Genomic DNA, 15,712 nt, shown 5'->3' with positions numbered 1-15,712 from the left:
CATGGTTGTGTTGATCAGATGATGCTGGGTTGGGCTTGGTGATCCCAAAGGTCTTTTCCAACCTGGTCAGTTCTGTGGCTCTGTAATCTCCTGAGGTCCCTCCCAGTCAGTGGGCACAGAGCCCATTGGGGTTCCCTGTCTCAGCTGGAGCTTCCCCAGGGGGGGTAGCAGCACCAGGAGCCATCCAGCTGCATCATCAACATCTGCCCCAGCTCTGCAGGCACCTGAAGGAGGTTGGAGTGAGGCAGGCTGGGGCTGGGCTCTGCTCCCAAGTAACTGATGACAGGAGTGGAGGAACTGGCCTGAAACTGTGCCAGGGGAGGCTGAGGTTGGAGAGGAGGCCAAATGTCTTTGCTGGAGGAGTGCTCAGGGCCTGGCAGAGGCTGCCCAGGGAGGTGGTGGAGTCCCCATGGCTGGAGGGGTTGCAGCAAGCTGTGGCCATGGCAGCTGGGGCCAGGGTTTGGTGGCATGGGGGGGTTGGGTTGGGGTTGGCCTGGGGGATCTCAGAGAGCTTTGCCAGCCCAAACAGTTCTGTGGTTCTCTAGGTGGGGCCAGAGCCTCCTTGCTCCTGAGCTAAGCTGACTTTGCCTCATGCCTAGATCTATCCAGAGAGAGTTTGCTGTTACCTTCCTGATCCCCAGAGGTGCCAGCCAGAGAGCAGGCAGCACTTGACAGGGAGAGGAGTAGGAGATTGAACTGGGTGACCCTTAGAGACCTTTGCCAACCTCAGTGGTTCCAGGAGAGCTTGCTCCCCAAAAGCAGAACTCACCTCCCAGCCTCAGCTGGGGGAAGCTCCCTGGCACAAGGCACTTGTGTGGTATGTGGGACAGCCTGGGACCAGAATAACCTCCTGATCAGAGTGTGAATGAGCCAGCCACGGCCAAAAATAACCTCTGGACCTTCTCTGACTCCTTCCTGCAGAGCACTTTGGGGCTGATGCTAGAAAGAGGCCAGGCCCCAGCTGGCACAGCTGCCAGGCCCTGCGTTAGGGAGCAGCTGAGGTGGATCACTGGGGCTGTGAGCTCGGTGCCAGCCCAGCTTCCTCCCCCCCTGCTGTCTGCAGCCCCTGGCAGCAGGGATGTCTGCCTCAGGAGCCACCACCAAGCCTGCCTGAGTCACAGCCAAGAGCTTGAGATCAGCTTTGTGACAGCTGGGTGAATAGCACAGCCAGGCCAGCAGCACCCTTCCTGCTGCAGGAAGCCAGGGAGCCCAGGCTCTGGGCACTGCCTGGGCACCACCCAGCCACCAGCACTGCAGCACACCCCAGAGAGTCACAGAGCAGGCTGGAAAAGGCCTCTGAGAGCATCAGCTCCAAGCCCTACCCCAGCACTGCCAGGGCACCACTAAAGCATGGTCCTCAGCACCACAGCTCCAGGGCTCTGAAACTCCTCCAGGAACAGAGACTCCACCACTGCCCTGGGCAGCCTGGGCCAGGCCCTGACAGCCCTCAAGGGGAAGAAATTCTTCCTCATGGCCAAACCAAACCTCCCCTGGGGCAACTTGAGGCTGTTTCCTCTTGTCCTGTCACTTGCTGCTTGGGAGCAGAGCCCAACCCCCCCCGGCTGCAGCCTCCTCTCAGGGAGCTGCAGAGAGCAATGAGCTCTCCCTCAGCCTCCTCTGCTCCAGGCTCAACCCCCCCAGCTCCCTCAGCTGCTCTTCCCCAGCCCTCTTCTCCAGACACTTCCCCAGCCCTCCTCTGGACCTGCTCCAGCTCCTCAGTGTCTGACTCCTCCTGGCCCAGCACATGCTGAGGGATGTGAGCTGGGCAGGAAAAACCCACCTGGAACTAGGGAGGAAATTCATTTCTCCCAAGGCAGGGTGGAAAGGAGAAGCCAACAGTGAGGCCTGGCACAGGTTGCCCAGGGAGGCTGTGGCTGTGCCCTGCCTGCAGGAGAGTTGGGGCTGTGCAGCCTGGAGAGGAGAAGGCTGCAGGGAGAGCTCAGAGCAGCCTTGCAGGAGCTGAAGGGCTCCAGGAGAGCTGGGGAGGGACTTGGGACAGGGGCTGGGAGGGACAGGAGGAGGAACAATGGCTTTGAGCTGGGAGAGGGGAGACTAAGAGTGGAGATGAGGAAGAGATTGTTGAGAGTGAGGCTGGGGAGAGCCTGGCACAGGCTGCCCAGGGAGGCTGTGGCTGTGCCCTGCCTGGAGGTGCTCAGGACCAGGCTGGATGAGGCCTGGAGCAAGCTGTGCTGGAGGGAGGTGTCCCTGGGCATGGCAGGGGCTTGGAGCTGGCTGAGCTTTGAGCTCCCTTCCAACCCAACCCATTCCAGCACTCCATGATTCCCTGCCCCATGGATGGCTCTGCCAGCTCTCTGCATCCCACAGCACAGCACCCAGCTGCCACCATGCCCTGAGAGGATGCAGGGGGCCACAGGGGAGGTTGGAGCCAGGTGGGGGTTGGGCTCTTCTCCCAGGCAGCCAGCACCAGAACAAGAGGACACAGTCTCAGGCTGTGCCAGGGGAGGTTCAGGCTGGATGTTAGGAAGAAAATCCACAGAGAGAGAGAGAGAGATTGCCCATTGGGATGTGCTGCCTGGGGAGGTGGTGGAGTCACCTGGAGGTGTTTAGGAGGAGACTTGATAGGGTGCTTGGTGCCATGGGTTAGTTGATTAGGTGGTGTTGGGTGATAGGTTGGACTCCATGATCTTGAAGGTCTCTTCCAACCTGGTCTATTCTGTTCTGTTCTGTTCTGTTCTATTCTATTCTATTCTATTCTATTCTATTCTATCCTATTCCATTCCATTCCATTCCATTCCATCCCCACCCCCCAGCCACCCCCCAGCCCATCCCCCCCAGGCAGCACAGCCAGCCCTCACCTCCGGTCCCTTCCAGCCCACTCCCTGCTGCTGTGCAAGCAAAGCGCCTGGCACACGGGCAGCGATGTGGGGAGGGGGTTGCCTGCACTGCAGAGCCCCCCTGCCGGCCCCCCGGCCGCTCTCCTCCCCGGGGGGCTGCCGGCCAGGCTCCGCGGGCAGCGCCTCCCTCCCGGCCGCCGCTGCCGCTCCGAGCAGCCAGCCGCGGAGCTGGGCCCATGCCCCACGCCGCCCAGCCTGGCACTGCCAGCCTGACCCCCGGCAGCAGGGGCTCCGGCGCTGGCTGGAGGCTGCAGGGGAAAGAGAGAGAGAGGGAGAAAGGAGGCTGCAGGCAGCAGCAGTCCCTGGGAACTGCCCTCTCCTGGCTATCAATCGCAAGGGAGAGGAGGAGGAGAAGGAGGAGGAGGAGGATGGTGGAGCCGAGCTCTCAGCTGCCACTTGTTTTCGTCTCTAGTTGTTTTTTTTTCTCGGTGCAATTAAAAGCAGCCGCCCAGGCGGTGCCTCCCGGAGCCTGCCGAGGGGAGAGCGGCACCGACGGCAGCCCAGGAGCGGAGCTGAAGCCCAGCCCCGAGGCCGCCCTGCAGCGCGATCCCAGCCCCGGCGCCGCTGCGGGACTGCAGCACCCGAGACAGCGACCGGCAGCCGCCTCCCAACCCGGGCTGCAGGGGGCCGGGAGAGGAAGGGCAGCGTGCAGGACGCAGGGGCAGCCTGCTCCTAGCTCTGTCTCCCTCTTGGAGACGGTTTGCTACCCAGCTCCGAGATCCCTTCCTGCCGTGGGGTGCGAAGGGCTGTGCAGGGGGGGAAGGCCTGGCAGGGCTGCCCTGGGGAATCACAGAATGGGGTTGGGTAGGAAAGGATCTTAAAGCTCAGCCAGCTCCAGCCCCCTGCCATGCCCAGGGACACCTCCCACCAGCACAGCTTGCTCCAGGCCTCATCCAGCCTGGTCCTGAACACCTCCAGGCAGAGCACAGCCACAGCCTCCCTGGGCAGCCTGTGCCAGGCTCTCCCCAGCCTCACTCTCAGCAATCTCTTCCTCCTCTCCACTCTCAGTCTCTCCTCTCCCAGCTCAAAGCCATTGTTCCTCAGCCTGTCCCTCCCAGCCCTTGTCCCAAGTCCCTCCCCAGCTCTCCTGGAGCCCTTCAGGTCCTGCAAGGCTGCTCTGAGGTCTCCCTGCAGCCTTCTCTCCTCCAGGCTGCACAGCCCCAGCTCTGCTCTCAGAGGCTGGGTTTGTGTGGGAGATGCTCCATGCTGGAGGTGCCAGCCATGGGTCTGTGCCCTCCATCTGCACCCTGCTCTCCTTGCCCCATCCTTTCAGCTCTTGCAAGGCTGCTCTGAGGTCTCCCTGCAGCCTTCTCCTCTCCAGGCTGCACAGCCCCAGCTCTCCCAGCCTGGCCCCACAGGGGAGGTTCTGCAGCCTCTGCTCATCTCTGTGGCCTCCTCTGGAGCCTCTCCAGCAGCTCCAGGTCCTCCTTGTGCTGGGCCCCCCAGAGCTGGAGGCAGTGCTGCAGGTGGGGGCTGAGCAGGGCAGAGCAGAGGGGCAGAATCCCCTCCCTGTGCTGCTGCTCTCCCAGGCCATGCTTGGCTGCTGTGCTGCCAGCTCACATTCTCTGCTCACATTGAGCTTTCCACCACCCAACAACCCCAAGTCCTTCTCCTCCAGACTGCAAGGCTGGGGATGGAAATAAACACCAGAGCAATGAGCTCTCCCTGTGTTCCTTTGGGTGTCCCCAGCCTGCACCTTCACCACAGCCCCAGAAGGATTTGAACCTCCTTGGCCACAGCACAAACAAGCACCAAACCCTCCCCCCCCTTGCCCCAGCAGTGTGAGCAAAGAGCCTGGAACCATTTTGTGCTGCTTCAGCTGCAGATGGGCCCAAACCCAGACCTGTCCCCCAACACTGCAGTTGTTTCAGCTGCTATTTTCCCTTCCTCCCTCCCAAATGCCAGCTTGTGTGAGCACACCCACGCCTGCTCCCCCCCCTCCCAGCCTTTTGGAATCCTCTGCTCACAGAGAAGCCCTCAGAGCACTGCAGGCTCCCACCCCATCCCCAACCCAAGGTCCAGAGATTCATGGAGTGGTTTGGGTTGGAAGGGACCTTAAAGATCATCCAGGTGCTGCCTGGGGAGGTTGGGCTGGGGGCTGGCTGGGGGGGTGGGGATGTGGCCCCCTGCATCCTCTCAGGGCATGGTGGCAGCTGGGTGCTGTGCTGTGGGGTGCAGAGAGCTGGCAGAGCCATCCATGGGGGGAGGAAGGGAATCATGGAGTGCTGGAATGGGGTTGGGTTGGAAGGGAGCTCAAAGCTCAGCCCATGGGCAATCACTCCCTATGTGTGGAACTTCTTCCTAACATCAGCACCATCTGATCAACTCAACCATGGCACCAAGGGCCTCAGCCAGGCTCTTCCTGAACACCTCCAGGGATGGGGACTCCACCACCTCCCTGGGCAGCACATCCCCAGGGCCAATCTCTCTGGCTGGGAAGAATTTCTTCCTCTCCTCCAGCCTGAACCTCCCCTGGCACAGCTTGAGACTGTGTCCTCTTGTTCTGGTGCTGGCTGCCTGGGAGAAGAGCCCAACCCCCACCTGGCTCCAACCTCCCTTGTGGCCCCCTGCATCCTCTCAGGGCATGGTGGCAGCTGGGTGCTGTGCTGTGGGATGCAGAGAGCTGGCAGAGCCATCCATGGGGCAGGGAATCATGGAGTGCTGGAATGGGTTGGGTTGGAAGGGAGCTCAAAGCTCAGCCAGCTCCAGCCCCCTGCCATGGGCAGGGACACCTCCCCCCAGCACAGCTTGCTCAGGGCCTCATCCAGCCTGGTCCTGAGCACCTCCAGGCAGGGCACAGCCTGGCACCTGGGTGCTGTGCTGTGGGATGCAGAGAGCTCTTGGGGGGAGGAAGGGAATCATGGAGTGCTGGAATGGGTTGGGTTGGAAGGGAGCTCAAAGCTCAGCCAGTTCCAACCCCCTGCCATGCCCAGGGACACCTCCCACCAGCACAGCTTGCTCCAGGCCTCACCCAGCCTGGTCCTGAACACCTCCAGGCAGGGCACAGCCACAGCCTCCCTGGGCAACCTGTGCCAGGCTCTCCCCAGCCTCACACTTGGCTTCTCCTTTCCACCCTGCCTTGGGGCAAAGGAATTTCCTCCCTAGTTCCAGGTGGGTTTTTCCTGCCCAGCTCACATCCTGCAGCATGTGCTGGGCCAGGAGGAGTCAGGCACTGAGATCACAGAACCATAGAATCAACAAGGTTGGAAAAGACCTCAAAGGTCACCACATCCAAGCTGTCACCCCACACCTCATGCCTACTAGACCATGGCACCAAGTGCCACATCCAATCCCCTCTGGAACACCTCCAGGGATGGCTGGAGCAGGGCCAGGGAAGGGCAACAGAGCTGGGGAAGGGTCTGGGGAAGAGGGCTGGGGAGGAGCAGCTGAGGGAGCTGGGGGGGTTGAGCCTGGAGCAGAGGAGGCTGAGGGAGACCTCATTGCTCTCTGCAGCTCCCTGAGAGGAGGCTGCAGCCAGGGGGGGTTGGGCTCTGCTCCCCACTTTGAGGGAGGAGGCATCCAGGACCTCCCTGGGCAGCCTGCTCCAGTGTCTCCCCACCCTCCCAGTCCAGAATGGTTTCCCTTGGTCAGGACTGACCTCCCCCTATGCCTGGCACTTTTCAGAAGGCATCTGCCCAGTGGGGAGTTGCTGCTGCACTCAACACCTCTCTGGGAATGGAAGGCAGGCAACAGATCCAGCATCCTGCTCCAGTTCACGGCCTGGAGCCCCCCCAGCTCCCCTTTGAGAGCCCCCTGGGAAACCTCAGGCCCACCAAAGCTTTCTTTAGGATAAAAGGAATGGTGAGAGGAGGTTTCAAGGTGTGCTGAAGCATCCTCTCTGCTGGGGAAGGCAGAGTGGCACTGCCCAAGCAGGCCTGCCAGAGGCTCTCCCTGTTCCCAGGCAGTGATGGCCTCCAGAAGCATTTCCAGTTGGGTCCCAGCTGGGGTTCAGCATCCTCTGAGGATCCTCTGGGGACCCAGGGCTACCTCTCCCAGCCTCAGGCTGAACTCTGACACAGTGCCAGGCTCTGGCTGTGCTGGCACTGACTCATGGCCATGATCTCTCACCCCAGCACACCACAAGCTCAACACCTGCCCAGCTTACACTCACTCAGCCGCCTCCTCCTCCTCCTCCCACCACCACCCTCCCCCCTTGCCCCTGCACCCCAGCAGGAGCTGTCTGAACGGGCAGGGCTTGCACAAAGGGCCCTCCAAAGGCACAGGCAGGGAGGTTTTCAGCATGGGTTTTGCTCCCAGCACCAGCTGAGACAGGCAGGGACCCAACTCTCCAGCAGGTTCAGTCTCCCAGGGGCTGCATTTCAACTGCTGGTGAGGGCCCAGGCCCAGCTGGACTGTGTGAGGGCCCTGGAGCCCTCTCCCCGAAGCCAGAAAGCTGCCTGGAGAGGGAGCAGTGATTGACTCCCACATCTGCCAAGCCACAGCCGAGCTGCTCAGCCTGGAAAGCCAGAGCCAGCCAGCCACCAGCTCCCCCCACCAGGCTCTCAGCAACCTGCCAGCCCGGGGGCTCCTCCCCACCCTCCAGCTGGGCATACAGAGCCCAGGCAACCTCTGGGCTCCCTCCTGGGAAAGAGCTGCAGGAGGAGCAAGGAGCAAAGCTGGGAAGCCATCTGTGCACCTCAGCACCTCCAGCACCAGGGGACTGTGCTGGTGGCTCCCTGACAACTCCCCAGGGAGGTCTCAGGATCAGAGGATCCCAGCTCACAGATGTTAGGGGCTGGGAGAGACCTCTGAAGATCATTTAGCTCAATCCCCCTGCCAGAGCAGGAGCAGAGAATCCAGCACAGGACACACAGGGACACATCCAGGTGGATCTTGATAAGTCTCCAGAGCAGGAGGCTCCACAACCTCTCTGGGCAGCCTGCTGCAGGGTTCTGTGACCCCCACAGTGCAGAAGTTCCTCCTCATCTCCCCAGAGATCAGTCCCAATCCCCACCCAGCCCTGTCCTGGGGTGCAGAGGGCAGCACCTCACGGTGTGCCCCAGAACCCAGCCACCCAACACTCCAGGCTGCCCAGCTCTCCACCTCCTCCAAAGCCCAGGCAGCCCCACAACCAGGGCACTCCTGAGCCCCCCAGGCACCAGCCTGCAGCTCACACCTTGCCTCCCTGCCTGCCGGTGAAGCAGCACAGCGGTGCCCAACCCACCAGGACCTCCTTCCAGCACGGAGCAGATGGTGGCAAATGAGCTGAAGCAAAGACTTTGCCAACCCTGCCTCGGCCAAACCAGGAGGTCCCCGAAGGTTTTGCAGAGCTTTGCCGCAAGCCTAAGCCAATTGCTGTGATAATGATGCAATTTAGGGCACAAACAAGCCCCTGAGGGCAGGTGGCATGCAGGACAGAAATCACAGCGTCTGGAGGCAGCTTGCCACAGCCAGGGTGAGGTGAGGTGGCAGCAGCCAGCAGAGGGTGGGCACCAGAGTGAGCACAGCTGGAGCTGCCCAAGCCCTGGGCACAGTGAGCAACTTCCCAGTGCCCACAGCCAGGCTGGACCAGCTTGGTGGGCATGCACCTGGTGCCAAGCTCCATGCTGAACCAGCCCCAGGAGCACCTCCATGGTCCCTGAGCTCTGGTGAAGCCCAGCTGATGGAGCCCAGAGCTGGGCACTGGGTGGGTGCTCACTGGGGTTGATGGAGCCCAGAGCTGGGCACTGGGTGGGTGCTGAAGGGCTGACAGAGCCCAGAGCTGGGCACTGGGTGGGTGCTCACTGGGGTTGATGGAGCCCAGAGCTGGGCACTGGGTGGGTGCTGAAGGGCTGACAGAGCCCAGAGCTGGGCACTGGGTGGGTGCTGAAGGGCTGAGAGAGCCCAGAGCTGGGCACTGGGTGGGTGCTGAAGGGCTGACAGAGCCCAGAGCTGGGCACTGGGTGGGTGCTGAAGGGCTGACAGAGCCCAGAGCTGGGCACTGGGTGGGTGCTGAAGGGCTGAGAGAGCCCAGAGCTGGGCACTGGGTGGGTGATGAAGGGCTGACAGAGTCCAGAGCTGGGCACTGGGTGGATGCTCACTGGGGCTGACAGAGCCCAGGGCTGGGCACTGGGTGGGTGCTGAAGGGCTGACAGAGCCCAGGGCTGGGCACTGGGTGGGTGCTGAAGGGCTGACAGAGCCCAGGGCTGGGCACTGGGTGGGTGATGAAGGGCTGACAGAGTCCAGAGCTGGGCACTGGGTGGGTGCTCACTGGGGCTGATGGAGCCCAGAGCTGGGCATTGAGTGGGTGCTGGAGGGCTGAGAGAGTCCAGAGCTGGGCACTGGGTGGGTGCTGAAGGGCTGACGGAGCCCAGAGCTGGGCACTGGGTGGGTGCTGAAGGGCTGACAGAGCCCAGAGCTGGGCACTGGGTGGGTGCTGAAGGGCTGACAGAGTCCAGAGCTGGGCACTGGGTGGGTGCTGAAGGGCTGACAGAGCCCAGAGCTGGGCACTGGGTGGGTGCTGAAGGGCTGACGGAGCCCAGAGCTGGGCACTGGGTGGGTGACGAAGGGCTGACAGAGCCCAGAGCTGGGCACTGGGTGAGTGCTCACTGGGGCTGATGGAGCCCAGAGCTGGGCACTGGGTGGATGCTGAAGGGCTGACAGAGTCCAGAGCTGGGCACTGGGTGGGTGCTGAAGGGCTGACAGAGCCCAGAGCTGGGCACTGGGTGGGTGCTGAAGGGCTGACAGAGCCCAGAGCTGGGCACTGGGTGGGTGATGAAGGGCTGACAGAGCCCAGAGCTGGGCACTGGGTGGATGCTGAAGGGCTGACAGAGCCCAGAGCTGGGCACTGGGTGGGTGCTGGAGGGCTGGAGCCAGCCCTGAGGGATGCAGGAGGACACAGCCCTGGGAAATGAGAGGAGCAGGAGGAGGCCAAGGCAGGAGCAGGAGGAGAACAGGGCAGGAGCAGGAGGAGGCCAAGGCAGGAGCAGGAGGAGGCTAGGGCAGGAGCAGGAGGAGGCCAGGGCAGGAGCAGGAGGCCAGGGCAGGAGCAGGAGGAGGCCAGGGCAGGAGCAGGAGGAGGATAGGGCAGGAGCAGGAGGAGAACAGGGCTGGAGCAGGAGGAGAACAGGGCAGGAGCAGGAGGAGGCCAGGGCTGGAGCAGGAGGCCAGGGCAGGAGCAGGAGGAGAACAGGGCAGGAGCAGGAGGAGGCCAGGGCAGGAGCAGGAGGAGGCCAGGGCAGGAGCAGGAGGAGGATAGGGCAGGAGCAGGAGGAGGATAGGGCAGGAGCAGGAGGAGGCCAGGGCAGGAGCAGGAGGAGGCCAGGGCTGGAGCAGGAGGCCAGGGCAGGAGCAGGAGGAGAACAGGGCTGGAGCAGGAGGAGGCCAGGGCAGGAGCAGGAGGAGCAGGAGGAGGCCAGGGCAGGAGCAGGAGGAGAACAGGGCAGGAGCAGGAGGAGGATAGGGCAGGAGCAGGAGAACAGGGCAGGAGCAGGAGGCTAGGGCAGGAGCAGGAGGCCAGGGCAGGAGCAGGAGGAGGCCAGGGCTGGAGCAGCCTCAGCAGGATGTTTGGCCTCCCCCGCAGAGCGAGGTGGAAGCATGTCGGGGAGCAGGGGGATGCAAGGGGCAGCTCGGGGCTACACTGGGGGCTGCCAGCAGCAAAGAGCAGCTGAAAAGGAAGGATCCCCCCCCTCCACACTCCCGGATTGCAGGAGTCACCCCCCTCCCCGTGCCAGGCAGCCTCCGGGGTGGTGGACGTGCCCCCCCTTCACCCCTCCCGCTGCACGGCCAGCAGCGATGGGGCAGCACATCTGGGGCCAGCGATGGGGCAGCACATCTGGGGCCTGCGGTGGGGCAGCACATCTGGGGCCAGCGGCGGAGGGGCATGAGGAGCGCCTCGGCTCAGGTGCCCTCCCCGCGGGCACGGTCGGGGCACAGCAAGTTGCCCACCACCCAGCTCGGGGGTGAGGGCGAGATCCCACCGGCCCTGGCACAGCCCAAGGGAAACGGCGGAGCTCAGCACCCCCCCAGGCCCAGACACCCCCCCAGGCCCAGACACCCCCCACACACACCTCTAGGGGCTAAGAGGCTGCCAAACAAAGCACCCCCGCAGCGAGGCACCCCCACCCCGGGGGACAGAGCATCCCTGCGGGGCACGGCTGGGGACAGCATCCCCGGCCCAGCCACACCCGGGGGGCAAAACCCCCACCGGCCCAGGGGGCAAAACCCCCACCGGCCCAGCCCCACCGGCGGAGCTGAGCATCCCCTCGGGGTGGGGGGGAGGTACAGAGCATCCTCGGGGGATGGGGGAGAGGCGAAAAGGGCAGAGCCTCCGAGCCCAGCGCCGCCGAGGGGTGCGGGAGCTGCGCCGAGCATCCCCTGCCCGGCGCCGGCAGCCTCCGCCCGGCTCGGCGGGGGCCGCAGCATCACCCCCGGGGGCAGCGTGGGGCCGCCCGGCCCCGCCCGCACTCACCGAGCGCCGAAGTCGCTGGAAGCCGCCGCCGCTGCCTCCCGCTGCCCGCCCCGGCCCCGCCCACTGCGTCACCGGCCCCGCCGCGACCCGCCCCGGCCCCGCCCCCGCCCCGCCGGCAGCCGCCCTGGGGGGAGGCTGGGGAGGGGGCGCGGCAGGGGCTGGGGGTGCACGGCAGGGGCTGGGGGTGCACGGCAGGGGCTGGGGAGGGGGCACGGCAGGGGCTGGGGGGGCACGGCAGGGGCTGGGGAGGCACGGCAGGGGCTGGGGAGGGGGCACGGCAGGAGCTGGGGGTGCACGGCAGGGGCTGGGGAGGGGGCACGGCAGGAGCTGGGGAGGCACGGCAGGGGCTGGGGGGGCACGGCAGGGGCTGGGGGGGCACGGCAGGGGCTGGGGGGTGCACGGCAGGGGCTGGGGAGGGGGCACGGCAGGGGCTGGGGGGGGCACGGCAGGGGCTGGGGAGGCACGGCAGGGGCTGGGGGTGGCACGGCAGGGGCTGGGGGTGCACGGCAGGGGCTGGGGAGGGGGCACGGCAGGAGCTGGGGAGGCACGGCAGGGGCTGGGGGGGCACGGCAGGGGCTGGGGAGGCACGGCAGGGGCTGGGGGGGGGCACGGCAGGGGCTGGGGAGGGGGCACGGCAGGGGCTGGGGGTGCACGGCAGGGGCTAGGGAGGGGGCACGGCAGGGGCTGGGGGGTGCACGGCAGGGGCTGGGGAGGGGGCACGGCAGGGGCTGGGGAGGCACGGCAGGGGCTGGGGGGGGCACGGCAGGGGCTGGGGGTGCACGGCAGGGGCTGGGGAGGGGGCACGGCAGGGGCTGGGGAGGGCGGGAGGCCTCCTGGGAGTCACGGAAATCCCGGGGGGGCAGCGTCCCCCCCCGGAAGGGACACAACACCGGAGAGGGGGCAGGACCCTCCCGGGGGGCTCAGGACGTTCCGGGGGTCACCTCCTGCAGGAGCTTGGGGGCTCCGGGCTGGCACTGCTTGATAGCTCCATCAGTGCCTTGGGCACTGCGACCGAGGGACCCCCAGCGAGCCCGCAGGTGGCAGCGAGCTGAGGGCGCAGGTGGCACCCGAGGGGCAGGAGCCAGCCAGGGGGACATGGGCAGGCTGCAGGAATGCATCTGTGTGAACCTCATCAGCTTCAGCCAGGCCAAGTGCAGGCTCCTGCAGCCTGAGGGGTGCTGAGCTGTGCAGGATGAGGATGAGCAGCCTGAGGGGTGCTGAGCTGTGCAGGATGAGGATGAGCAGCCTGAGGGGTGCTGAGCTGTGCAGGATGAGGATGAGCAGCCTGAGGGGTGCTGAGCTGTGCAGGATGAGGATGAGCAGCCTGAGGGGTGCTGAGCTGTGCAGGATGAGGATGAGCAGCCTGAGGGGTGCTGAGCTGTGCAGGATGAGGATGAGCAGCCTGAGGGGTGCTGAGCTGTGCAGGATGAGGATGAGCAGCCTGAGGGGTGCTGAGCTGTGCAGGATGAGGATGAGCAGCCTGGCAGGGAAGCCTCAGGCCAAGGCAGCCAGCAGCCAGCAGCTGTGGCTTCACCTTCCCCTGCTGCTGCTTTGGGGGCTTGGTGTTGGGGCAGCCCCCAGCAGCAGTCCAGGCTGGGGAGGAAGGGTTGGGAGCAGCCCTGGGGAGAAGGCCTTGGGGGTGCTGGGGGTGCAGAGCTGGCCAGGAGCTGGCACTGAGCACTGCCAGCCCTGGGCTGAGCCCCAGCAGGGTGGGCAGCAGGGGCAGGGAGGGGATTCTGCCCTCTGCTCTGCTCTGCTCAGACCTCCCCTGCAGGGCTGGGGCAGCTCTGGAGCCCTCAGCACAGACAGGGAGCTGGGGGAGCAGGGCCAGAGGAGGCCACAGCAGTGCTGGCAGGGCTGGAAGCCCTCTGCTGGGAGCCCAGGCTGAGAGGGTTGGGGTTGTGCAGCCTGCAGAGGAGAAGGCTCCAGGGAGACCTCCTGGTGGCCTTGCAGTGCTGCAAGGAGCCTGGAAGAAAGCTGGGGACAGAGTTTAGAGCAGGGCCTGATGTGCCAGGCCAAGGGGAGATGGTTTGGAAGTGCAAGAGGCAGCTTGAGAGTGGAGAGAAGGAGAAATGTTTGGTGCTGAGGGTGGGGAGAGCCTGTGCCAGGCTGCCCAGAGAGCTGGGAGCTGCCCCAGGGCTGGCAGCAGGGCAGGGCAGGTTGTGTGGGGCTGGGAGCAGCCTGCTGGGGTTGGGGCTGTCCCTGGGGGCTGCAGGGGGCTGGCCTGGGCTAGGTGACCTGTAAAGGTCCTTTCCAACCCAAACCATTCCATGAGTCTATGATTTTAAAACTCCAAGGAGAGTGGCAGAGAACTCTCTTGGGGTTTAGTAGCCTCCATGGGGCCAGGACTCTCCTGGGGGGCTTGGACTGCCCCCAGGGCCTTGTCCAGGGCTAGAGGAAGCATGGCAGGAGCAATCCCCCAGGCTGTGGGGCAGCCAAGCCCTGGGTTCCCCTTTCTCCCCCCAGTTGTGGAGACCCTGGGCCATGGGGCCAGGCAGTGAGCCCCACATCCCCCTCCTCCCCCTGCTGAGGCCCAGCTCTGAGTGAGGGATGGAGGGGACCTGTCCTGCTCCTGCTTTCAGTGCTGGTGGCTGCTGAGGCTGCCCCACTGCCCTGAGCTCCCTCCCTGGCAGCCTCTTGCACACTGGAATGGAGGTTGAGACAGCTGCCCCTGGACTGCAGTGGAGCAGCTGAAAGGTGAACCCCCTCCAGCACCCTGCCCAGCCCTGGAGGCATCCCTAGCAGAGAAGTGATGGATTCAGGGCCCCCTGGGACCATCATGATCTGCTGCTGCTCTTGCACAGCCCTCAGCATCCTCCCCCAGGCCATCACCAAGGAGCCCTTCCCAGCACACAGCTGGGCATGGGCAGGACATGGGCACCAGCAGGGGGCAGCTCCTTCAGCAGGGACATTGAGCTCACTCCTCTGTGCCCTGACTCTGGGGAGGTCTCAGGCAAAGGGGAGACCTTGTGGCTCCCTGCAGCTCCCCTGAAAGGAGGTTGGAGCCAGGTGGGGGTTGGGCTCTTCTCCCAGGCACCCAGCACCAGAACAAGAGGACACAGTCTCAAGCTGTGCCAGGGGAGGTTTAGGCTGGAGGGGAGGAAGAAATTCTTCTCAGTGAGAGGGTAAGAGGGGAAATGGCCTCAAGTTGCACCATGTGGGGTTTAGGTTGGGCATGAGGAACAATTTCTTCCCCAAAGGGCTGTCCAGGCCTGGCCCAGGGCAGTGGTGGAGTCCCCATCCCTGGAAGGGGTTTCAGAGCCCTGGAGCTGTGGTGCTGAGGGCCATGGGGTGGTGGTGTCCTGGCAGTGCTGGGTTAGGGCTTGGACTTGATCTAAAAGGCCTTTTCCAGCCTGGGCAATTCTGTGATTCTAGGATTCCCTTTAATTAGGATCAGTTGTTTCAACCCCAGATGAATTCTGTCAAGGAATGGCCTTCCCTGCCTGGGCTAAGCAAAGGCCTTACACAGCTTTCAGTGATAAAATGGTTTGATGGCCATGGTGGTCTCAGGTTGGACTCAATAAGCAGGCCCCCATCCTGTTCAATATCTTCACTGATGATCTGGATGAAGGCATTGAGTCCATCAGCAGTGAATGTGCAGATGACACCAAGCTGGGGGCAGGAGTTGAGCGGTTGGAGGCTAGGAGAGCTCTGCAGAGGGACCTGGACAGGCTGCACAGCTGGGCAGAGGCCAACAGGATGGCATTCAACAAGTCCCAGTGCCAGGGGCTGCACTTTGGCCACAGCAACCCCAGGCAGAGCTCCAGGCTGGGGGGCAGAGTGGCTGAGAGCTGCCAAAGAGAGAGGGAGCTGGGGGTGCTGATTGACAGCTGCCTGAACAGGAGCCAGCAGTGTGCCCAGGGGGCCAAGAAGGCCAAGGGCATCCTGGCCTGCAGCAGGAAGAGTGTGGCCAGCAGGAGCAGGGAAGTCCTTGTGCCCCCTGGACTCTGCACTGGTTAGGCCACACCTGGAGTCCTGTGTCCAGCTCTGGGCTCCTCAGGTCAGGAAGGAGGTTGAGCTGCTGGAAGGTGTCCAGAGAAGGGCAACAAAGCTGGGGAGGGGTCTGGGGCACAGCCCTGGGAGGAGAGGCCTGAGGGAGCTGGGGTTGCTTAGCCTGCAGAAGAGGAGGCTCAGGGGAGACCTTTCTTGCTCTCTGCAACTCCCTGCAGGGAGGTTGGAGCCAGGTGGGGGTTGGGTTAGGGTTAGTGTTAGGGCAAGCAGCACCAGAACAAGAGGACACAGTCTCAAGCTGTGCCAGGGGAGATTCAGGCTGAAGGTTAGGAGGAAGTTCTTCCCAGCAAGAGAGATTGGCCCTGGGGATGTGCTGCCCAGGGAGGTGGTGGAGTCCCCATCCCTGGAGGTGCTTAGGAAGAGCCTGGGTGAGGCACTTGGAGTGCCATGGCTGAGCTGATTAGATAGGTGTTGGGTGAGAGGTTGGACTCGGAGATCTCAGAGGTCTTTTCCAACC

At 64.2% G+C, this 15,712-nt stretch overlaps 2 protein-coding genes across 2 annotated transcripts in view; one reads left to right on the top strand and one right to left on the bottom strand.

Moving 5' to 3' along the window:
* LOC137454604 (liprin-alpha-4-like) overlaps window positions 1–11,300 on the bottom strand; it is a 63,655-nt gene extending 52,355 nt beyond the window's left edge. Inside the window, 1 exon segment of the mRNA XM_068164711.1 lies at window positions 11,245–11,300. The gene's annotated coding sequence lies outside the window, so the exon portion shown is untranslated.
* TMEM183A (transmembrane protein 183A) overlaps window positions 11,075–15,712 on the top strand; it is a 32,423-nt gene continuing 27,785 nt past the window's right edge. The window contains 1 exon segment of the mRNA XM_068164710.1: window positions 11,075–11,378. Coding sequence (XP_068020811.1) covers window positions 11,075–11,378 — 304 coding nt within the window.

Source organism: Melanerpes formicivorus, unplaced genomic scaffold, assembly GCF_026170545.1.
Source record: "Melanerpes formicivorus ecotype bairdi unplaced genomic scaffold, bMelFor1.0.p_v2 SCAF_82, whole genome shotgun sequence".
Lineage (NCBI taxonomy): Eukaryota > Metazoa > Chordata > Aves > Piciformes > Picidae > Melanerpes > Melanerpes formicivorus.
Note: the sequence above shows the minus strand (reverse complement) of the source record. Positions and strands in the feature narration are given on the sequence as shown.